This window comes from Eleutherodactylus coqui, chromosome 9, assembly GCF_035609145.1.
Source record: "Eleutherodactylus coqui strain aEleCoq1 chromosome 9, aEleCoq1.hap1, whole genome shotgun sequence".
NCBI lineage: Eukaryota > Metazoa > Chordata > Amphibia > Anura > Eleutherodactylidae > Eleutherodactylus > Eleutherodactylus coqui.
In genome coordinates, this window is record NC_089845.1 from 90,628,267 (window position 1) to 90,654,251 (window position 25,985).

The 25,985-nt window shown below is 40.6% G+C and overlaps 1 protein-coding gene across 4 annotated transcripts in view; it reads right to left on the reverse strand.

The window, feature by feature from the left end:
• The window catches only part of NOL4 (nucleolar protein 4), a 291,792-nt gene that overhangs the window by 65,946 nt on the left and 199,861 nt on the right, over window positions 1-25,985 (reverse strand). For all 4 annotated transcript variants that reach the window (XM_066578051.1, XM_066578050.1, XM_066578049.1 and 1 more), the window contains exon 6: window positions 10,616-10,899. In XM_066578051.1, coding sequence (XP_066434148.1) covers window positions 10,616-10,899 — 284 coding nt within the window. The remainder of the gene's footprint in view (window positions 1-10,615; window positions 10,900-25,985) is intronic.

The following is a 25,985-nucleotide window of genomic DNA, read 5'->3' on the forward strand; positions in this document are numbered from 1 at the left end:
TACAAATTACCTGCTGCATAAGGATGAAATGTTGATATAGACAGTTACATATGCAGCCCGTTCTTACACATAAGCTGTATTTGACAATTTGCAGGGAGCCGACACTCCCTGCATATAGCAATTCTTAACATCTCATTTTAGGGACCTTTTAACATATGCTACGTAAAATGCCCACTAGAGTAAGATGTGATAAATTTATTGGGAGGCACATGCCTCTTCGGTGCATCTCTGGCCGTGCAATGAGACACAAAGTATCAAATTAATGCCAGTTATGATCTGATGTAAATATGTGCTGTAATCTATGTCAGTTTTTGGCAGGCTGCCTTCTCTTCCAATAAGCCTTGGTCACTTAATGAAAATTGTCAAGGTTGGTGAAAAAAAAGGTTAAAAAATTGTACATTTTATACCAAAATTCTGGCACAGAGCTCTACATAAATCCCCCATATATGTAACAGAATGTGATCACTACCTGACCTCATTAAACGATACAACTGAATCTGATGCTTCCATACTATACATACTGTTTTTATGGTGTTTGTGTAGCTGATGTGACATCTTAATAAGAGAGCTGAATAAAGTAGTCATTTCAATACTTACATGAAAAACTATTATACACAATAAAGTTCCTTTAGCTGCTCATGCAAAGGGCCAGTGTGAATTAAAGAGTTTATCTACATGCAAATATATGCATGAAAGTAGCAACCATCTGCTCTTCGTCTTGGATTCTGCAAATGTTGGACTAGTTCCAGAGTGTGAGATAATTTTTGGAATCTTGCTGGACCAGAACAAAGTCCAGAGCCTTAGGTTCTAGATTAAAGGACAGTTTTTGGTTCAGAGCGGCTCTCAAGGGCTGCTGCTTACAGGCAGATGCAGGGATTTACTAACCATTCAAACATTAAAGGGGTTGTCCGAGTTATAGCTTATCTGTAAAACTCCTTCTGCATGCAGTAAAATAACAAATAGTGATATACTCACATCTCTGCGCTCCCGCTGATCTCTGTTACTGGCTGCAGCACCCGTTACATCCCGTAGCTGGGCGGAACTGCAGCCTTTAAACACAGGTGCGGAGGACTAAGTACCGATGCGCGACAAAGCGTGAGCGGGGAAATGGAAGTGCATTTCAATTTGGTATTTTAGTACATGCAGAAGGAGTTTTACGGATAAGCTTTAACTTGGACAACCTTTTTATGGAAATGCCTAAAAGCCCATGAATAAAAGAGGCCCACAGCCATAAGTCAGATGCCTAAACACACATGTATAAAGTACATTCACGAGCTATAAAATTAAAACTGAGGAAGAAGGAACATGCAAATACTCCTGAAACACACTGAATAGCATATTCTGCCTAAATTAATTTGTGCATCTAAATCCTCTGGTCACTTCTGGACTACATTCCTGGAATAATTGCCACTATCTTCATTGTTGTCAACCCATGCTTATTGATGCTGACCAGGACCAGAGGGAGTTAAGAAATGTACCTACCAGTGTTATCTCTCCCCCTTCAGCTGTAACAATGTAATATGTGTAATCAGCTTCACTTATTATTTCCTCTTTACCTATTCCCCAACCTGAGCGCCCATTTAAATTCTGTCTTTTCTCCTGTGATATCTATCACCAAGATTTTAGCAGCAGATCCTTTATCAGATGGGTCAGGTCACTCGGTTTTACCAGGAGTCACATGATTTTTACCCCAACCTCACCAAGTCATTTAACCAGACCAGAGTGTTTTGGTCCTTAAGAACCAGACACTTTTTAGCGATTTTGCTAATGTGGTGATTTTATGGTTCTATTTTTTTTTCCTGGCCTGCCAAAATTAATTTTACTGTTTTTTTTTTACCACATATAGTGCTATTTTTTTAAAATGAAATTTGTTTCCATTTTTTTCGTTTTATTTGGGTAATGTGTACAAAAAGTAAAAAAAAATGTTTTTACATTTATAGTTCTTTATTAGAGATGAGCGAACGTACTCGGTAAGGGCGATTTCGCAATCGAGCACCGCGATTTTCGAGTACTTCACTACTCGGTGAAAAGTACTCGGGTGCGCTGTGGGGCAGAGGGAGGCGCAGCAGAGCGGGGGGTAGCAGCGGGAAACAGGGGGGAGCCCTCTCTCTCTCCCTCTCCCCCCCACTCCCCGCTGCAACCCCCCGCTCACCCACAGCGCACCCGAGTACTTTTCACCCGAGTAGTGAAGTACTCGAAAATCGCGGTGCTCGATTGCGAAATCGCCCTTACCGAGTACGTTCGCTCATCTCTATTCTTTATCTTTAAAATTATTATATATCTGTTACAATAAAGTACAGAACACCATTTTGTTTTGGAAGTTTTGATATATAATTTGTATAATCTCGGATATGGCGACGGTTTAGGATGGATTGTTTTATATATATATATATTATTTTTTTTTTGTGTAATTTTTTTGTACTTATTTTTGCAATATTTTTTTAACATTTAAGTCCCCCTTAATCTCATATAAGACTTCTGGTGGACATTCAAAACTGTGTAAAGATATTAATACAAGACAGGATGCAAGGAGACTGCAAGAGGATCTGGATAAGTTGGGGGCTTGGGCAGAAAAGTGGCAAATGAGGTTTAACACGAGGATAGAGTCAGGTAGGAACATTCAAAGGTTGATCCAGGCAGTATTCTGAATGCCATTATGGAGTCGTGGAGGAATTTCTTCCCCCAAATGGGTAAATTGGCTTCTGCCTCATTGCAGGTTTTTGCCTTCCTCTGGATCAACAAGAGGGGGTAGAAACAGGCTGAAGTAGATGGACTTTGTCTTCTTTTAGCCTAGCATACAATGTTACTATGTTACTGATAAATGTAAGGTTATGCACATGGGCAGAGGAAATACATGTCTATTACACACTGATGGGAAACCACTGGGAAACACTGACCTGGAAAAGGACTTTTAGTTAACTGTAAGCTTAACTAGAGCAACCAATGTCAGGCAGCTGCTGCCAAGGCAAACAGGATCATGGGGTGCATCAAAGAAGGTCTAGGGGCACATAATAAGAACATTGTTTCTTCTCTTTACAAGTCACTGGTTAGACCACGCATGGAATATTGTGTACAGTTTTGGGCACCGGTACTCAAGGACATATCAGAGCTTGAGCGATTACAAAGGTCATAAATGGAATGGGCGGACTACAATACCCAGAGTGGTTATCAAAATTGGGATTATTTAGTTTAGAAAAAAGACGGCTATGAGGCAACCTAATAACTATGTATAAATATATCAGGGGACAGTGGCAGCGGCAACCCGCACCTTATATAAACTACTATTTTTCTATGCTAAAAAGGTGATTTTGTTGAATTGGAAACACCCTGCTAAGCCGACCAGAAACGCATGGATCCAGGTGGTGAACTCTGTGCTTCCAATGTACAAACTGACTTATATGGCGAGAGGATGTCCTGAGAAGTTTGACAAAATTTGGGGGGGGCTGAGTAAACTGTCCTGCAACGGCAGCAGAGATGCCTGTCTAGAACCTAGGAAGGGATAAAATAAGGTACACCCGCTTGAGCCGATCTACTGTTTAGGCTAATCCTTTTTTTTTTTTTTTCTTTAAGAGTCGCGCAGGTTTGTTGTTTAAGGGATTAAGGGGGGAGGGTTAAAATTCTTTCTGGGAGGGGGGGGGGTGTTTTCTCTAATGTTTCTTATGTCCCTTTGTTTATTTTGACCTGGGGGGGGGGGGTCTTCCCGTTCTCTTTTTCTTCTCTTTCTTTCTCTCCTGGTATTTTGGGACTCCGAGGCTTGGAGCCCTAACCTGGTTTGGGTTTGTTTTATTATGAGCAGTTGATAAATAAATGCAAAAATGAACAGCCAAATACTATGTTTTATGAGAAACGCACACAAATATGCGAGACACTCAGTGTTTTTACTTTTGTCCTCTTTTTCTCTCAATTCTCATATACTGTGATGTATCAACAAGATGTGCATTCTTTTTGGTGTCCGCTGTTTTTGTATATGTATCTATTTTGGCTAAATAAACGTTCCTTTAAAAAAAAAAAAAATATATATATATATATATATATATATCAGGGGACAATACAGGAATCTCTCCCATCATCTATTTATACCCATGGCTGTGACTGTAACAGGGGGGCGCCCACTACATCTAGAGGAAAGAAGGTTTTTACACTGACGAGCTTTTTTAGCTAAATTGGCATCTGCCTCGTTTTTTTTGCTTTCGTCTGGATCAATAAGGGCATGGGGCAGTGGGGGAGGTAGAAACAGGCTGAACTAGATGGACATTCAGTCTAACATACTATGTTACTATGTGTGACATAGAAGGGGGTTCTTTACTGTAGTGAGACTATGGAACTCTCTGCCTAAGGACATGGGGATGGTAAATTCACTAAAAGAGTTCAAGAGGGGCCTGGACGCCTTTCTTGAGCGATACAATATTACATGGTATAGTCACTGTTTACTTCAGAAGGGTTGGTGATTCAGGGATTATTCCGATTGCCAGATTGGAGTCAGGAAGGAATTTTTTCTCCTAATTGGAGAAAATTGGCTTCTACCTCATTGGGTTTATTTTTTACCTTCCTCTGGATCAACATTTGGGGCTAATAGGCTAAGTTGGATGGATATATCTTTTCGGCCTTACATACTATGTTACTGTCTAATCACTTTATAGCTACTAATATATGTGAGTGGTATAATCTACAGTATGTATACAGATTCTGGAACAACATGGTGGACCTTGCATTTCCCAATAGAGCACATAAGTCTTGAGTAACACAGACAACACCACTTAACACCAGGTTCAGGCTGTTACTATTCACACTGTATTTTTTTTTCAATTTCATTCTTTTGTACTGTAACTAGGGCATCTATAGGGGTCCCAGTTACAGGGTAAAACATACCACTAGTGTGCAGAAGTCACTGTCAGACACAGTTCCATTCAGGAAACATTACCGGGTCCTGTGTAGGAAACGACAGAGCTGCTTCCTGCATTCTCTACATGTTCATTGAGCGATATGTGGCTTGTAAAGGAGAAGGCAGAAGTGGTTAAAAATTGCTTATGTCTTCTCCTCCGGGTCCTTGGCTGTATCTGACAGCTGAGAACCTGACCTGCTCCTGCTTGATTGCAGGAGCAGGAGCTTTAATCCCGTGACATATTTTTTACTATTGGCTGGAATTAAAGCCCAGGACCAAGAGCCGTAAATAAAAAGTCCAATAAAAAAGTGGGTAAAATAAACCACTCAATTATTTGAGCAACAAAAACAAGTATAACATAATACACATTTCTACACTCAATGTTTAAAATTCACAGGACTTGCCTTTATACTGTCCTGGTGTTTAGTAGGATACAGATATCTTGACAGCATCACAATTTAATACAATTTTGCATTTATCAAAGTGATGGCATATAGGAATAAACAGTAAAGAGGATGCAGTGCTAGAGCAAAACTGCTGTCCTTTCATTCTCAGGATCAGGAGGGTCCTCAGAGATGGTATATCCTAGCAATGCACCCTCAGTTATTGAGATGGGAGCAACTATTTAAACCCTAAATCACGCAGCCTTTTTGTTTTCTTCGGTGCGTCTTGTTTCTACGGCACACAAACTTCAACAAAAATGACCAAATAACTTTTTTCTATGAGTCAGTACAACTACTACGATACCAAACTTAGGGCGACTTCAGACGACCATATATCGGCCGGGTTTTCATGCCCGGCCGATATACGGTGTCCCTCTCTGCAGGGGGAGGAGGCTGGAAGAGCTGGGAGCAGTGCACTAAGCTCCCGCCCCCTCTCCGCCCCTGGCCACTATTTGCAATGGTAGGGGGTGGGACAGGGGTGGAGTTAAGTTTTGGAATGTAGCTCCACCCCTGTCCCACCCCCTCCCATTGCAAATAGTGGTGAGGGGGGCGGGAGCTCATTGCACTGCTCCCAGCTCTTCCAGCCTCCTCCCCCTGCAAAGAGGGACACTGTATATTGGCCGGGTGTGAAAACCCGGCCAATATACGATCGTCTGAATAAGCCCTTATATAGTTTTTTTTTTTGCTGTATTACTTTATTTTTTAGACATTTAATTTTTAAAAATTATTTTCTGCCGCCATCTTCTGCGCGCAACACCTTTTTTTTCTTCTCATCAACATAGTTGTGCAAGGGCTCATTTTTTGCAGGACATCCTGTAGTTGTGTTGATGCCATTTTGGAATACATACGATTTTTTGATCGCTTTTATTGCATTTTTTCTTGGAGACGGGGTGACCAAAAAAAGCACTTTTCTAGCATTCTTTATTTTATTTTTTTTAGATGATGTTCACTGTGAGGGGTAAATAATATGCTAGATTGGACTTTTACAGATGCAGCGATACCAAATATGTATTTTTTTCTATTATTTAGATTATTTTATTCTAAATGTGGCAAAAGGGTTTTTTTTAAAACCTTTTATTAATTTTTTTTAAAAATAATCAGTATAACTTTATTGTTCTGATTTTTACTTTTCTTTTTAGTCCCCACAGGGAACAACTTGAGATGCTTTGATCTCTCCTGCAGTATGATGTAATGCCATAGTATTACATCATACTACTATCGGGCAGGCTGTCTATCAAGTCGTCCTGCGAGCTCTTTTCATACATACCCTGACGCTGCAGGACATAAATGTACGCTCTGCAGTGTTACGGGGTTAAACGGGTGATAATATATCCTTAGGATATGTCATCAATAGTTGTTTGGCTGGGTTCCACCGTTTATAAGTCTGCTGTCTGCGTAACAGCACACAGGGGCATGGAGCAGAAGCAGTTAGCTTCAATCCCCGTAGTGTAGTAGCTAACGTTCATAATTGCAGGTGCAGCTCTCACTAATTTTAATGAGACTCCAGCCTGCAATTACCAACACCGGCCACTACAGAAGGGGAAATGCTAACTGCTTCAGCTCTGTACCCTTAATTGCTGTGGCATTAACCCTTTGCAATCCAATTTTGGATTTAGGGTTTCTAGGGGGCTTTCTCTTTCTGCCATTATACAATGGCACCATCTGCTGGCTAGAGCCAGTACTGCGGTATGTGACATGCTGGAGAGGCCCCCAACAACAGAGTAGCCAATAATATACAGTAAGAATACCTTGCTGGACGTTTTCTGACATCGGAGCTGTACAGCCTGCAATCAGAATGTCTTTAGACGTCAGACAGTGGATTGGAAAAGGTTAACAGCAGGTGACCGATCATCTGATCTGCTTTGATCCTGAGAGGTGGATTCCAGCCAATCAACTACTGATGACCTATTCTGAAGATAGGCCATTGATAGTATTTGCCTGGATAAACCTGCTTTTGCATACATGCAGCCATAAATGAGAACTACAGCCCTCACATTGCCCTGATATGCCTTAACTTACTTTTGAACCCTTCTGCAATACAATATCACAATGAAGAAAAAGATGCATTTGGTCACCAAATATGTTGGACTGGTTCCTAAATGATATTCCATTACAAGTTACATTCACATTCTTCAGCAGAGGGCTTGGGAAATGGTAGGAAAGTTGTCAAGATGAAAAATAATACTAATAAGAAGCATCTTTCACAGCTATACATATTTCTCACATTTACATAAATACCGCCATTGAAGCAATATGTCACCATTTCTTTTAACTTTAAATATATTCAATTTAGTTATCATTAAAATGATAAGATACCAGTTAAATTGCTCTTATTTATGAAACCTGCAGGATGATCTATCCATTTTTGGCCCCCTTCACAGCACAGTGTGGACTACATCAGATATTGCTGGCCTTCACCATTCAAAGCTGCGTTTATAGTTTACAAAGCTTTTCCACTAAGTGAAAAAATGTTAAATATGAAGCTAACTTTAATTGTAAGAAAACATAGCTTTCATCCTAACGTATACATAAAGAATTGGCTAATTACTAACTGAATGCAGTACATTTCTTGGCACACTTATCTGAAAGTGTATACATTCTGCTAGCCTGGCACTTGGTTCTAGCACAGAACTACAAGGAGCGTCTCCTGATTAAATGAATTAATAATGGCAGGCTTTATGTTAACAATTTATTTAGGGCTTTGTTTCAGGTTGTCTGTTTTTGCTAATGAGCTGTTCGTTCCCTGACATGTCTGTTTTACGAATGAAGAAGAGGAATAGGGGGCAGCAGCCGAATAGTGGTTGCTAAATTAAGGATGAGGCCTCTTTCACGCGGGCTACAAAATCATCGCTACAAAACGCATTTTTTTTCAGGCTACAAAACATCTCATGTGAAAGAACCCATTGGAAACCATGAGCTTCATATACATGCGTGTTGTAGTGATGATTTTGTAGCAAGATTTTGTAGCCTGTGTGAAACAGGCCTTAGAGATGGCACCTACGGAAGAGGAAAACTGGCGATAAATGCAGTATAGAAGTCATATAATCAGAGATGAGTGAGCATACTCGGTAAGGCGATATACTCAAGAGAGCATCGCCTTTTTCGAGTACCTGCTGGCTCGTCCCTGAAGATTGGGGACGAGCCAGCAGGTACTCGAAAAGCCCCGCACAGAAATCTCACTCCCCGGCCGCCGGCTCCAGTCTGCGCATGCACCGGCAGCCGGCACATCAAACAGCCGGGGTTGCGGGAGCAGGTGAGTACGCGCTGCTCTCTGCAGACGCTCTGGTCGGGTCCCGCTGCGAAAATTCTCGCCGCTGGATCCGACCCGGCCATCTGCAGGCGGCCAAAAACTGAGCAACTGCGATGAGAGAGCGATTTCTTGCTCAGTGCCCTTATAGCACAAAATTGCTTTTTCCAGCAATAACTCAGGGGATAATCGCCCCATGTAGATGCAACTTTATGTACAAGACAACTTCATTTCCCTGTTTTTTCCTCATTCGCAGAGCAAAGAAAAGAAAAACTTTCCAGTCATCTGTAAGTAATGAACTAAATCTGCATGTACAAGGCACTTCTGGCATGTCCTATTCATCCATGTAAAAATATTCTTACAAACTCGTCTTTTTGCACTTCCAACTGTAAACTTGTTATCAACGAGGTGCGAAAGAAGGAACAAAATAACTCTTAGAAGACTACAGAAATAAAGACCGCCAATCATTATGTCATCTAAATTAAATTGTTCCAAAAACTAGTGCAGGTCGGATCCTGGTGTATCTGCTGCTTTCATACAGAAGCTTTTTTGGACATAAACCATCATTTCCAAGGATTATAAATGACAAATCTTATTTTTTAGTGCTTGAATCCTGATAAAAGGGAAGCATGGTAACGTTTGGCTTCTGAGAATGTTGGTTTACTAGAATAATTATGTCCTCATAGTCCAGTCAAATTAGACAGAAAAAAGGGCTCGACCTTGCAATAGGTCAGTTCTCATTTTTGTGTGGAGCTGCTTGTTCCAGCACTAAAATAATGAAAGGGAATCAATTTAAGATGAATTAGCACCAGATCTTACCGTATATACCGGCGTATAAGACGACTTTTGAACCCCGAAAAATCTGCTCTGCAGTCGGGGGTCGTCTTATACGCCGGTAATACAAAAAAAAAAAGGTGTAAAAAAAAAAAATTTATTACTCACCTCCCACGGCGTTCTGTCGCGCTCCGGCAGGATGTCGCTCGCTCCGGCAGGCTGTCGCTCGCTCCTCGTCCCCGCCGCAGCATAGCTTTCTGAATGCGGGGCTTGAAATCCCCGCTTCCAGAAAGCTAATACACACGCCGGCAGCCATGACAGCATTGAATGGCTGTGATTGGCTGAAGGCGCACGTGTTAGCAATCACACCCATTCAATGATGTCATTGAATAGTGTGATTGGCTGAAGCCACGTGCGCTTTAGCCAATCACAGCCATTCAATGATGTCATGGCTGCCGGCGTGTGTATTAGCTTTCTGGAAGCGGGGATTTCAAGCCCCGCATTCAGAAAGCTATGCTGCGCCGGGGACGAGGAGCGAGCGACAGCCTGCCGGAGCGAGCGACATCCTGCCGGAGCGCGACAGAACGCCGTGGGAGGTGAGTAATGAATTTTTTTTTTTTCACCACTGTATACCGGCGTATAAGGTGACAGTTGGGGGGTCGTCTTATACGCCCCGTCGCCTTATACGCCGGTATATACGGTACGTTATTGTGCACCGATTCCGTTGCCATGTCCAATATGTGCAACGTGCAAAGGATACCGCATGGTGATTTTACTGATGCAACATGAGGTTGAATGATCAGCTTGAGGAACCACTACTGCTTCAGCATATCTTATGAGCCGGGATGGAGTGTGTAACCATCATAATGTGCACCACTGGGTAGAATATGCGTGATTGCATTAATTATTAATTTGTGGCATTTTCTAAGTGTTGCCACTGAACAAATGCATGGTTATGCAAATTTGACTTGAATCGCTTCCCTTCAGTTATTTTCAGGCAGGTTGCATGCACATCCTCTAGTGCAATTCTGGAAAGGTCTCTCTTGCCCCTGCATATTTCTTTCTTTGGGCACCCTGTACATATGTCCAGATGCTACCGTCCATGAGGGACATTTATCTAAAAAGTATTCAGAATTACCAACTTTTATAAACTACAAAAAATATTTTGGATCACTCAAGGTTGAGCTTGACCACTTACGATCCTCTGACTTACCTAGCACTCACCTATTTCACCTTTCCCAATATGCATATTAGCTTGCCTTGACTTACCTTGCTTCCATTCTCTCTTGTTTCTCGCTCCATCTTAATGTCACCAATCAAGAGGTTCTTGTACTTAGTTTTTCCATTACTACTGTGTTCATCTATTTGGAATTCTGAATTGAGCGGAGTTGACAGAGGACAGTCACTCAGATTCAATGGCTGCTCATCTTGCTCCAAACTAGGTTTTCCATTGCTGTTAGCTTCAGTTGTCTCCGTGCCGTTTGCTCCTCCTGTTGCATTTGAGCTGTGTCCCAATGTTTCATTACCACTAAAACTCTCTGGAGCGGAATCATCTGCAAAACATATATTTTAAACAGCTGTTTAGGTTTTACACGATCTCATAAAAAGCAATGCACTTAGAAAGCAACCATAAAAGCAAACGTCCTAACGTATGTGTCATATTTTCATCACATCTAGAATAATTACATTAGATAAACCTCAATTTCTTTAGAGCTGACTAAACGAATCATCTCTGCAAGCCTTAATGTGCTACTCAGAGTCGTATGGATACATGGGCATCATTCCCGGTCCACTAAATATACTGAGCAGCCTTGAAATCGTATTCATGATTTTATCATCTTAATGTTAAGCCATATGACCTATATTTATAGACCATGACAGAGAATGATGTGTCCTAAAGAATGCCGGTACTGGACAAACAAACATACAGATAAGTGAATGTAGGGGGATCTTAGGAGGCTTTGTTATTCCCAATGTCTTATCTTGGGTTCTAGATTTTACTAAACTACCTGCTACCATTTTTCTAGAGTACTGGTATTACCAGACTGTCCAGCACAAAGCAATTGATACTATTAGTATAACACCGGCTATCATTTATTAGTAAGTAGAATGAAATAAAGAGCAGCAGCAGACCGCTGAATCAACTAGCCGTTGGTCATTTTGGCCAAGTCGACGTTTCACTGGCAGATCCAGCACTTAGCGGTTCCATCCTGTTTTGGATTTTATGTCATGTAATTAAGGTGTCCAGAAATATTATGTTTTACCCTTGCATGCTCTACATAGTATCCTAGCACAATCTGGCTCCTATTCCAGCCATACAGATTACCATTACCTTAAAGTCTATGTACACTTTTGCACTATTTTTTAAATTGTGTTTTTGGAAGCGAAGACTTATTATAACGGTTTTTCAATTTAAAAAAAATCTGATTGTTTTATTTCTATGCTTGTATTGTTTTTCAATGCACTGCAGACTGGAGGACTGAAAGCTTAGCGAATTCTCTCAGTCAAAGTAAACTGATAGGTTGTTTCTCAGCTTCTTCCCTAGTCTGCTGCCCTGTTGTGGATGTGCATTCAGGGTCTTTCCACTGAGCTATTACAGAGGGTGACAGTGCCAGGGATGGTTGCAGAGCCTCTTTAAATACACAGATGCAACAAACTTTAACTTTACTTTTCCAATGGCTCTTGTTGTGTTAAAGAGGTTGCACCAGAAGATAGGGGATAACCTACAGATCGGTGGGGCTCTGGGAACTCCACCAATCCTAAGAACAGGGTCATGGTGCATCCTGAACTGTGGGCAGTGCTTTCATAGACTTCAATGAGTAGTAAGACTGCTCCCCCTCCTTCATTTCATGTTCTGCTGCCCGGCCGAGATTACATCACACAGAGAGCTGGGAGGAAGAGAAACCCTTAGAGCCCAGCATTTTAGCGGACTTTTCAGCACAAAAATGTAATTTTAGGTAAATAAAGTATATTACACTTTTGAAGGTTATCACACTAGCTATCATATAGGTACAAGTTGTTTTCATATGAGATGTTTGAAAAGTTAGTGACCATTTGAGGCTATGTTCACATCACCAATGTGGGGGGACAAAAAAACCTAAAACTGGATCCGTTCTATTACGGCACTGAACAGCACTAGTTAGCTCCTATCGGCTATGATGGTCCGTCCAGCTTTTGTTATGTCCTCCGGTATCTTTCCAGGGGAAATAGTACAGCTACATTGTTTTGTCTGAGATTTTCAGATGGATCTTTTGACGCGGATGTGAATAGTTTCACATGTTTAGTCTCAAGTTAATGTTTGCTACATCTGTAAATCCCTACAGATCAAGCTAACAGTAAGAGACCCAGCAGAGAGTATTTTGAGAGATAAGGTCCTTCATCCCAAGTGGGTGAGTTACCTGCTCTGCCCCATATCACATGACGGTGACGTCATCACCTTTCCCCCTCAAATCACATGTCAGAAGATAAGATAAGTAGAAATAAGCTTTAAAAGTATTTTCCAGGATTAGAAAAACATGGCTGTTTTCTTCCAAAAACAGAACTACACCCGTCCATGACTTATGTCTGGCACTGCAACTCAGCTCCATGTAAGTGCAATGCCCCACATAACCTATGGACAGAAGTGGAGCTGGAAGAAAGCAGACATGTTTTTCGAATCCAGGAAAATACCTTCATGTACATTCTTTACGGATATTTGACAACCACATTCCCCACCTGAAGTTCGAATCTCCTGGTTCAGATGGGCTTTCAATCTTTTAACCCCTTCCCAACATGCGCTGTGCATGTACATTTCCCAAGTCCATGCCATACACGGTGGGTGTTGGCCATCTTTTACAGCCAACACCCTTCTGCAGAAGTCATGATCACAGATGACACCAATTACATCTGTTAACCCTTTAAATGCTGCTGTAATTTCTGACAGGGATGTTTAAGTGTCCCAATCAGCATTTCTGGGTCCTGAATCCCATCCCCTCCCCAACAATGAGAGCACAAGGTGCCATCCAGTTGTCATGAAAGTCTGGGGTCTTCTGAAAGCTCCCAGGGCTGCCATGCATAAATGCCTAATTAAGATGAGCCTGTGGCATCTTAACTGAACGCCAGTGAGAATAGGCTATCATGTATTATATTGTATAAGTGATCAGACAATTAAAAGTTCAGTCCTTTAACAGGACTGAGAAGAAAAAGTAAACAGTAAAATAAAGTTTTTTTTTAGTCACTAGAAAAAAATAAAAAGTAGTGAAAGTTAAAAAAACTCTTTTCCCATCAAAAAATTGAAAAAAAAAACCAAACTAGTATGTCCATTTCTGCAAAAGTCCAATTTATTAAAATATCACATTATTAATCCTGCACGCTGAATGAAATCAGAAAAAAACAGTTACCCCAACTCCAAGAAAAAATTGAAGACGTTGTATGTACCCCAAAATGGTATCAATAAAAAATACAGGCCGTCCCACAAAATATGAGCCCTCACAGAATCCCATCAATAGAGAAAAAAAGGTTATGGGGGCAAAAGTTGGCAACAGTATTTTGCTTTTTCTTAAGTAGCACTACATCGAAAAAAAAGCTCTATAAACTTGATATTGCCGTAATCATACCGTCCCACAGAATAAAGTTAACGTGTCATTATCACTGCACTATGAACAATGTAAAAGCAAACTCCCCCACAAAATGACAATTCTGTCTTGTTGTTTTTAAATTTCCCCACACTTAAATTTTTTTTAAATGTTTTCCAATACTTTGCATGGTATATTAAATGTTACTGTTGAATAATACAACTCATCCCGCAACAAACAAACCTCATCTAGCTATGTCACTGGGAAAATAAAAGTAGATTTTTTGAAAGTCGGGAGGACAAAATGAAAGCGAGAAAATAAAAAAAGGGCTGTACCGGGAACGGGTTAAACTCTCAGTATGGAGCAACGATGTAAACTTACTGCAGCCTGGACTTATTATAAGAAAACCTTAGCCTTAACATCACTAGGCAACACTAAAGAGTAGGTCAGGCTGCGGCTGCATTTTATGGTGCCATGCCTCAGAGCACTAAGCACTGCTGTTCTATGAAGGATGTAGTGCTGTCCTTCTACTCTTATTACTATGGCCTCCCGCTGCTTTACAGGCACTTCTTACTGCTGGTGTTTGACTACATAAAAGTTTATCTTAAAAAAAACTTTTAAATTAGGAATTCAGCTATGATGCTCTTCCAAGAGAAAACTCTGCCTTTACAGTTTAATCCATTCATCCTACATTATAGCTTGTGGGTTCATTATACCATAACTGAATGCTTTAGAACTGGATGTGACAGGTAATGGTAAGGACATGGTAGGAAATTATTCTTATTAGTGTGTATGTTTGGTCAACGAGAGTTGTTCATAAATACATGTCTCATTAGGATGTAACTAGTTTGCACAGTGTCGCCACCTCAGTACCCACTTGTTGCTTTATACAGTAGGTCCCTAGCACTTTGTGATAACTCTCTTGGTCTGATCTAGTGTACGCTGGGAGGTGATGAATGTGACAGTGAGGTTAACCAATTATTGCCATTGAAAATACATTAAAACCACACAATTTAGTGCAAGAATGCGAGTGTTGTATGCGCTGCCTAATGGAAGGTACTGATTCCACTGAAATCTAAAAATGATCTTAGAACTTTTTAGGTTGACAATTGGGACAAGTACAGTAAGGATTCACTGAGAAAACCCACGACTTGTTTGATGAAAAATTAAAAATTAACTTTTAATAAGAATATTTAAAAAAGTGGAACTCACTATTACAAACACGAACACTTCATACACATAGAGTGTCGAGAATTGCCCAGGTTATGCCCATGGGTTTCAACGACAAATACTGACCACTAAAGCAATTAATCAATTAAATACAGGTACTGGGTTATCATAGAGTAACAGGGAAGTTGATAGGAAAGTTTTTCTTGATAATTCCGTCGCTTCCAGATAGACTAGAATAAGTCACGTTTAACGAAACCCCTAGTATGCTTTTATTGCTCCAGGGTTTATTAATGTTCTGCTTGGTTGCTGTTGTAGCTGGAAGAAGAGATCGTACCCTTAAACCTCAGGAGACTCCAAATCGGATCGTGGACCTTGGAGTATGGTGTTAAGAGCTTGTGGTCATTAGTTAATAGACAAGTACAGTAACACTCATTTCCACTGAAATCAATGATTTAACAATTCCATAAATACCAGGAAAGAGACTTGAGGGGAAAAAAAAACAACTCAAAAGGCAAGGTAATGCATCGGGCATAATTCCCTGGGGCTTTATATGTAACATCCAGTGTGGTAGTTTGTATATGAAATCGTTAAGTCGTAACTTAGTGATCGGTAAAACATTACTTGTATTCTTTCACATTGATAATAGATGTGGCAGGGGATTGAACATCTTCACTTTAAATTTAACAGCTCACCATCATTAGTGTTTGTATTCTCGCTTCCCCATGCAGGATAAGATTTATCAAGTCCTCATTAATGGTTTATACTCATTGTAAAAAAAAAATGAAGCAGCTAAAAGTTGTTGTCGGAATCAAATTAAACTTTCTCTGTGTGATTGTAATGTTGATATTAGTAAGTGATTACGATATCAGAGCAAAAGGATAATTTATTGCTGAAAACTGACCCCTTGAAGGGAGGCTCTAGTACCCTGTTGTACCGCCTCTAGCTTGGATACAAGATGTGATACGGGCAGGCATGGAGGCTCTAGTACCCTGTTGTACCGCCTCTAGCTTGTATGCAAGATGTGTTACTGGCGGTCATGGAGGCTCTAGTACCCTGTTGTACCATCTCTAGCTTGTATGCGAGATGTGTTATTGGCAGGCATGGAGGCTCTAGTACCCTGTTGTACCGCCTCTAGCTTGGCTACATGATGTGATACGGGCAGGCATGGAGGCTCTAGTACCCTGTTGTACCGCCTCTAGCTTGTATGCAAGATGTGTTACTGGCGGGTATGGAGGCTCTAGTACCCTGTTGTACCATCTCTAGCTTGCATGCAAGATGTGTTACTGGTGGGCATGGAGGCTCTAGTAACCTGTTGTACCGTCTCTAGCTTGGATACATGATGTGATACGAGTGGGCATGGAGGCTCTAGTGCCCTGTTGGGCCCTCTCTATCTTGGATACATGATGTGATACGAGCAGACATGGAGGCATACAGGTTCCATATGATATCCTGCGGCATGTCAGTCTATATTTGAAAAAAGCTTGGTATGGCGTTAGCCAGTAGACCAAAATGTGATTGTTCGCAGCAAGAGAAACCAAATAATCTTGTAGATATGATATATTTTAATGGCTAATAAAAATACATGATGTTTTAGCGAGCTTTCGAACCTCTCAGGCATAATGAAATAAATCTGAAGAGACATGCATCTATATATATATATATATATATATATATATATATATATATATATATATATATATATATATATACATATATATATACACATATATATATACACATATATATACACACATACATACACATACTTATGACAAGGCACAGACATGGATGTAATAAATTTGCACTTAAAAAAAAATACCACAACAGGATCAGTAGAGGAATAAATAAATACTTAAATAGTCCACTGATAAAGATCTGAAGGTTTCATGGTCTCTGAATTAGTGCTAGGGGGTCACCAGGCCAGCAGTGTTATATATGCTATAGATGTCTCTATTATATATACTTCCCATTCATGCATGAATCCTCTTAAAGAATTTAACCCTCTGATGAAAGTGTCAAAAGTTGTTAAAAATTTGTACTCCCAAATTCTTCTATGGCTTTGTGATTTGAAATTGCCTTTAAGTATAATAACTCCCATGTGTTCTATGTTGTGTCTGTGACCAGAAAAGTGCTTGGCCACAGGTAATTCTGTCTTTCTCTCTTTAATTGTAAAGCAGCCATGAGAGGCAACACATCTGGCTGTATGATGTGCTGAACATATAGCTGAGCTGTCATTGTCCCTCATATCACTACTAGTTGTGACCGACTGTCATATGTCATGGCCCACCAAACCATCACACTAGCAATGGGGGCAGTGTGCCACTTTACAGTAAAGGCAGGATTGAAGCGCTCACCCCTAGGTCATGAACACGGCCATCATCAGTGCCTAAGTTAAACTTGAACTTGTTGCCAAAGACAACCCGGTTCCGCTCCGTAGACGTCCAGTTTCGTCGTTCACAACACCACTGCTAAACGAAGGCAATAGTGGATGGGTGTCAAAGGCAGTACACGTAATGAACGCCATGAGACCAAATGTTCTTCAGCAAGGTGCCTGAAAATGGTTGACAGAGACAGGGGCCTATAACAATAGTGCCACCTGTCTCTTAATGCCGGACAACAAAATAGTTGGAGCTGCTCGTGCTTGCCGGACAATCAGTTGATCCTCTCTATTGGTGGTTAGTGGAGAGCGTCTTGAGCCCGGTTGCCTTGTGTGCATGCCCTCATGCATCCACTGTTCCCAGCACCTCCTAACATTCTGGTCAGAAGGGCTCAGGCGGCGGGCAGTTTAGGGATATGACCATCCAGCTCACTCACATTCCAACAATGCGTCCCCTCTCAAACTCTGTTAACTGGGTGAAATCTCTTCGATTGCATCGTAGAGACGTCTAGTGATCAACAAGCTCTACACAAGTGGAAAAAAAGAGGTCACTACATACAAGGAGCCTCCGAAAGCCTTTTTATAGGTCAACAGTGGACCCACTTTTAGGCTGTCAGGTGACAAGACCGGTCATCTAATCATGCTACAACTCTAATCATTTGCATATCTGCCTGAAATGTAACTTTCTGCTGAATTTTGCAGCAAAACGACAACTCCTAGGTGCTTCATTTGTTTTAACAAAGAGTGTATATTAGTTTGTTCAACTTGAGAAAAAAGTGCTATTTAAAGAACATATAGCGGTATGTAACCAATATAGGGGACATAGCAGAACACTGTCTTTCCTTTAAGTTCTTGTGCTGTGATAGGTGACTCATGCAATATAACCTGTTGAGACAACTAAGCCCTCAACATATTTAACTAGTGTTTCTCACAGGTAAACGCGCTTTCATAGCACTGAATGCATCGACCCCAGCTCCACGTGATATAATGGATCAAAATGGCAAAACCACAAAGTTCATCAACTCATGCACAGTTATCAAATTTATACTGAGCGCATGCATATTTACTAGAGATGAGCGAACGTGTCCGTAACGGACACATCCGCACCCGGACACCGGCTTTAGCGAACACTGGAGTGTTCGCGCGTAAGTGTCCGGGTGCCGCCGGGGGGCGGGGAGATGCGCGGCGGCGCGGGCGGCAGTAGCGGGGAACAGGGGGGAGCCCTCTCTCTCTCCCTCTCCCCCCCGCTCCCCGCCGCACCCCCCCGCGCTGCCACGGCGGCCCCCGAACTTTTTCGCCCGAACACCGAGGTGTTCGCAAAGTTCGGTGTTCGGGCGAAAAAGGGGCGGGGCCGAACGTGTTCGCTCATCTCTAATATTTACATATTTTCGTTCCAGTGATAATCCACACACTTCCATCGGACTTTCACATTAAATATTGCAATGGTTAATTAGGAAGAAGCAATAGTTGCCTTATTGTTAAAATGTGAAGCAGGTCAAAATACATAAATAAATTTAATATAATAATAATATTATCTCATTAGAATGCAGTCCTCGGTTAGATCGCATTATTTATTAACATGTTCACTCATCTTCGGATAAGTATGGATAGTGATGATAATGACACTCCATGCGTATATGAATTAATTATAATGAAATTATTCAAGGACTAGTAGAAAGCCCATCCCAGGACGGTGACTGCAGTCAGTCTTTCTCTCTCTCTCTATATCTATATATATATATGTGTGTGTGTGTATATATATAGATAGATAGATATGAATATCCATGCTCAGGGAAATGATTCAGTGGAATTAGGAATAATAGTTATAATACAAAGGCTGCAGCTATTTCAAATACAGAAAATACCCATCAAACCATCGTGGAGAGGCCTTTATTTTCTCATTCTGTTTGCTTGGACAGCTTGACATTCCTCTTCGCTATTATATATTCGAAGGCGTACCATGATATAACAGGACTTAAGTTTGGAATTTGTCAAATCGAGATTTTGGCACTTTGTGAAGCCACTGTCATGCAGCATCTGCAGATGATTAATAAAAAAGTGTACTTTTCACCATGTAGGATTGTGTGATTGAGAGAGGTAGCTTCATAGTGCTTATCTGTTTGTTGTAGATGCTATGGTGATGATGAGGGAGTTGGAGGCATATGACAAGGCTCTGTTTAGGGCTGAAACGCATCCTCAAGCTGTTCTTTTAAATGCGGATATGTAATGGCACTACTTTATTAAAGAAAGGCATGTCCCTTTTAAGTCACACACCAGCTTCGTGATCTTTCTCTTGAAGAAAAACTTATGTCATATTCATGTTGCCGCTTGGGTCTGGGCGGCGAAGCCAAAGTTTCATTTAATGAAGGTGGGAGGACTATTGCCGGAGCAGAGATGTGTGGCATTATCAAGAAGGCAAGTAACAAACTTTTTTCTCTTAAATTAGAGGCCTAGTCTGTAGTTACATGATGGATGTATGGATGTACAAGAGGGGCTTGATAAAAAAAAAACGACACCATATCAAGCTAACATGTATGTATATATATATATATATATATATATATATATATAAAAGATAAGCTTCATATTAATAACTTAGTATAATTTAGCACATTGTATTGAATTGACTATTTTTGACTATGTAGAAGTGATTAACCAAATTACAATTCATATAGCTGTGTACTAAGTTAATTACCTTTTGCAAAATATTAGATAAAGGGGGATGATTCACTATGTGTCAATATACGATAAGAATATTTTTCCGTATGTCAAGAAATCAAACCTACATTAGATATAAAGCAAAAAGTCAGAGGACAGCTGTGAATGAAAAACCCTCTTTTCAACAACTAAGGCTGAATGTCCCAAGTCTGTAGATCCATCTGGCCTCTTCCTAATCTATTATCAAGGTTTCCTTTTCTGGGGCCTGGTTTTAATTGTCTGAAATCCCCAAATTCCAGGGCTTATCAGTCACCATTATGTATAAATCTTATGTGTCGAGTAGAGTAGTGTCCTCTTTAGTGTTCATGAAGTTACTGTGTTGTGAAATATGACATTTAAGCTCTAGAACGGTTTTTTATGACATATAATATAGGACAGAAGATGGATCTACAGACTTAGGACACTCAGCCTAAGACATTTTAAACAAGATTATAATGTCAAGTGCATTTATGGTGTTTGACCTGCTTGGCATTACAATTTTCCACTATGGAACAATAAGGAAACTGCTGCTTATCCATAATTACACCGACACTGTACAAAAAAAAAAAAAGATGCAACCGTACATTATACAGTGACCCCCGTACATCTCAGCAGTATTGCTAAAAATGAATATGAGGTTCTTAGTTTTGATCAAATTGTATAAGCTCACTAGTTACTTCAAGGTGACCTGTTTATAGTGGGTCACTATGTTACACATGGTGACCACAGCGTTCATAAGAGGGGCTACTCCACAGGGGCCGACATATGTGGTGAACGTACAAACATCACTATGTTACACATGGTGACCGCTGCTGCCACAACACAGCGTTCATAAGAGGAGCGACTCCATAGGGGCCGACATATGTGGTGAATGTACAAACAACTTGTGAAAGGCCAACATCACTGAGTGCCCTTTTTTGAGGACAATGCACAAGTACAAAGATGATTTTGATAACCCCGATGTGCAGATACTGTGAGACATCCACTTGCCTTGATAATCAAGATACTGTTATCACACATAGTTGCACCACATCTTTTCATCCATTGGTTGTCTGTATTGCACCCCAACCAAGGCTTTAAAAAGTTCAGCATGCGAACAATGTAATTAAGCCCCATGTCTTTCTGAGGTAGCCAATTCTGTCTAAACATGCTGGGTGGGGGTGATGGGGAGTTAATTGTCTCAAATTTTCTTCTCATTGAATCTGTTATTTCTCATTGCATATGAAGTTGAAGAAGAAAATTGTCTGTGGCTACAACATCCTGTATTTGTCACATCTTATATTGTTTGTAAACACCATAAGTCAAACTAGCTAATATGTGACCATTAATAAGGACATGACACATTATCTTGTATGGGGAAGTAATTGTATAATTTGTGATATGTTCATGAAATAAAGGCCCCATGATAGTCAATTTTAAAGTACATGAATCCAATGACCTTCCACATTTATTAGTAAATTAATAGAATAAAAGTTATGATTTAGTGATCGGTAAATTAAGGCTTAGTTGCAAATTTAGTAATATGTAATTAAACTAAAAAGTAACTTTCTCTTCACTGATCAGATACGGTCTCCCTTATTTGTTACAATATCAACCCACACAAATGCCTACAGTAAACCAGCCCAGAGGGAAAGTAGTCTGGGAAGAAGAGCATCATGACAGCTCATGGTTCTTAATGTTCTATTCACAAAATATACATTACAGCAATGTCAAATAAGAGCCTCCGTTACCATCCACGAGCAGTAAAACACTACACTATAATATTACATAGATGGTGTTCTTACAACTTGGTTATTCAATATAACACAGTGAAGATAACACAGTGATGAATGGGCAAGAGAGCAGCTTTAGCTTGTCAAGAACCTTCTAATTTTAATGAATTATGAGCTGGCTTGTCAGCAAGAAACATTCCTAGTAAATAACATTTTAAAGTGGCAATCCCCCTAAGGAGCCAGAATGAAAGAAAGGCAGTGACATGTTTAATATGTGTAATGCGGAAATGTGTGTGATCTCCACCTAATCTCTTGTGAGCAGACGTCACTTTGTGATTATTTGCACATATTGTTCACAGAAACATGCGTTCCCTTATCAGGGGTAAAGATGCAGTTCATTGCCCTCGCTCTGTATATAAACACTATGAACAAGCCGGTGGCTTGTTGGTGCCCCCTTCTTGGTACCATCTGGGGATCCCAACACCTGCCCCTATGTACAGTACTATTCATCTGTAGTGGTTCATGAAGTGAGGGCTTAGTAAATCAATACAGTTATAAAGTAGAGATCACTTCTTTTTTACTTAATACGCCTGTCGTATGGAAATTCTTGGATATTACATAGGGTATATTAAGGTTAATTTGTGATGTCTTTAAGATCGTTGACCTTTTGGCAAATTCCATCCATGTTCGTGATACCCTGTTGCTACTCTTTCTTAGTGCAAGATGGCTTTAGAGACCTATCGTCATTCTTCTCTGCTATTTTGGGTCGTACAGACATGGCCCTTTAGACACAGCTACTCCGGAGTATGGACACAACCAATGCAAAGAATCTTTAGTAGTTTTTCAATCCACTTTGCTTGGTCACATTAAAGAGGTTTTACAGGATTTTGACAATATTTTTACATTGTAACTATCATGATTCTGCCTACTCGCATCACTCATGTTGTTCTTGTCACCCCTCCCTCCCCACTAATATGACATGACTGCTGGACAATGTGGTCATGTGATTATGTCATGTAATGTTATATCACAAGGATGATATGTCACAGTGCAGGCAATGTTTACACTGACTATGGCATTTGGTCATTGGTGAGATAAGAGTCATAAAATAAAAATGGGGAGAAGTACCCTTTCTCAATTTCAACTACTTCCTGCCACAGTCCTTTTTCTGTTTTCATTTTTCCCCCCTTTAAAAAAAATATTTTTTTTAATTTTTTTCAACAAGGGCTTGCATTTTGTGTTTGCAAGTTGTATTTTTCATTGGTACCATTTAATGTCTATATATCTTATATATACTTTTCAATGTTGTACTACTTAAAAAAAAAATTTATATATATATATATACACACTCGTGTATGGGCTCACTTTTTGAAGGCGATATGTCATTTTTATTGATATAATTTTGGGGTATTCAGAACTTTTGATCAGTTTTTACACAATTATTTTCTTGGAGATGGAGTAATGAAAAAACGCATTCTGTATTTCCTTTTTCTGATGGCATTCACAATGTGGCATAAATAAAGTGATATTTCAATAAACTGGACTTTCACGAATTCGGTAATAGCAATTTTATAATTTTATTTTTGATGCAGCAACTTGGAAACATTTTAAAACTTTTTAGATTTTTTAAATTGACCAATAGTTAAAAAAAACTTTAGTAATTTTTGAAAACTTTTTTTAGTCCCCGTAGTGAACTTTAACAGGTGATTATCTGATTGTATGTACAATTTACTGCAATACTTCAGGACTTACTAGATATAAGTCCATTGCAGGCCTAGGGGCCTTCAAGGCCCCAGTCTGCCATAGTACCCAAATGGTAGCCCACAGTCTCATCTCAAGTGAGCCGTTCAGGTGACAGTGGGAGCCCCTCCCTCTGTTGGGCCATTTAAATACCACTGTTAGAACTGACAATCGCATCTGAAGGGATAATGGCTTGGATCAGAATTATCTTGGAATTGTCTGTCAAAGACTCCTGAGCCCACTCCATACAATGAGTCACATACCTGACAAGTGCAATACATATATAGTGCTTGCTGGGAAGGGGTTAAGATGGTTTATAAAAAAATATATATAAATACTGTGATTGATTGATTTTAACTATCCCCACCCAATAGACTGACATTTTCTATTTCTGCAGCTCACCTTTCAGTTTTGTTACGTAGATTGGCGTAGGTCAGCAGAGTCATCAAATTAATACTAGATGGCAGGGGATTTAATACCAGTTCTATTGTATTGCTGAAGGACCAAATTATTCTGTCAATGGTCAGGTTCATATGATTTTTATTTATTAATCAGCCTTAGATCTATAAAGTATTGCTTTTAAAATTTAATTACATAATTTATGAATGCTGTAGCTTGCTAGAAGACATGAATGTTATAATAAGGGCTCTTTACCATGTACGTATATCGGCTGGCCGTTTTCACGCTTCCAATGCCTCAGATCACATGGATTCCAATGCACCAGATCACATGGCCGTATTCCTGAGACGTAAAAGCGCGCAGCTGGCCAATATAGCACCGGGCGTTTTTACGTCGGGCTCAAAAGATAGTCCTGGAACTATATTTTGGGTCAAAATATGTCGGCCACTGCATGGGCTCCTATGAGGGCCCATGGCAGCAGACGGAGGTGGGAGGGAGTTTAGCAGCGTGGCTGCTGAACTCCCTCTCTCTGCTCCCCCCATGCAGGCTCTGCTTTGCTCTCCTTCCTGCTTGTTCTTTGCAATGGGAGGGGGCGGGGCAGAGCTAAGCGCCATCCTGTCCTGCCTCCCTTTGCTGGCTGCGGACAAGGGGCGAGACGTGGGCGAAGCTAAGCTTCCACCTTCTCCCCACCCTTTGTTCATAGCCATTGATGGGTGGAGACGGGACGGGCTGGAGCTTAGCTCCGCACTTGTCCCTCCCATTGCAAAAAATGACCAGCGAGCAGAGCAGAGGTGTGCCTGCAATGGAGAGGGAGGGTAAAGGGGTGATGGTATGATGACCTCGTTGCATATGCGCCAGGGCCCATGCTGTGTGAACGGGTGCACAAACGTTAGATTTGTGCGCCCGTTCATGAGCTTCTACGCCCCAGATGATAGCATATATAGACCGGCCGTGAAAACGCTGGCCGATATACGCACATGGGAAAGAGCCCTAAGGATGCAAAAGAGGAACCTCTGATGTCAAGAATATGAGCACGAGGAGGTAAAATTCATTTGAAGCTGATCATTGACAGAGTACTTTTCTACCTTCTTATTTTTCACCAACTGAATGTGTGACCACTGTGGCCAATCACTGGCCTTAATATTGGTATAGCTGAAACCAGGGATTGGCCACAGCGATCACACACTAGATGGCACATGACTGTCTGTGCCCTGACATATGTAGAGACCAAAGCAGAAGGGCACAGCAGGGAGCTGAGCAGTGTATTTATGGGGAGGGTGGGGGCACAACTGATGAGCATAGGCTCATTTATTATTTCTCAGCAGGCTCTGAGCAAAAAAGCACAGCTGCCAGACAACCCCTCTAACTGCCATCCACTGCAGCCTCCATAAAGCCCACACCCTGTTATACGGTCTATATAGAGACTACAAGGCCGAGGCTGTGTATTTTTCCAAAATGGCTACCCAGGGAAACTTTTTAAGAATAAATAGCTATTAGCAGATGCATACATGTATTTAATACATTAAAAAACATGGGAGGGGAATTAACGCAATATCTGCGTAAAAAAAAGCCTCAACGTATGGCACCAGCATTGATTCAGCCAAAAAATTGCAACTTATTAAATTTATAACATTTATACCAGTATGTGGCTTGATGGAAGGGAGTATGGTCAGTCCAGTCCGATTGCTGCAAAAATATTTTATTATAGGGGCCTCGTGTGGCGCAGAGTGTTAAGGCAGCTCTAATCCTAAACTCTCGCTCACGACCTGAAGGCCGCGATTTCAATCCCTGCATGGTTTAGGTAGCCGGCTCAACGTTGACTCAGCTGGGAGGTAATAAATAAAATTTAAAAATACAATATATTTGAATATTAGTATTATAATACAAATAACAAATCCCTTTCCCCTCCCCTTATGCCAGAAACTTGTGTAAATTATACCAGAAATCTACTCTTAGTTACGGCTGGTGTAAACTTCTGTGTAGGCATACAG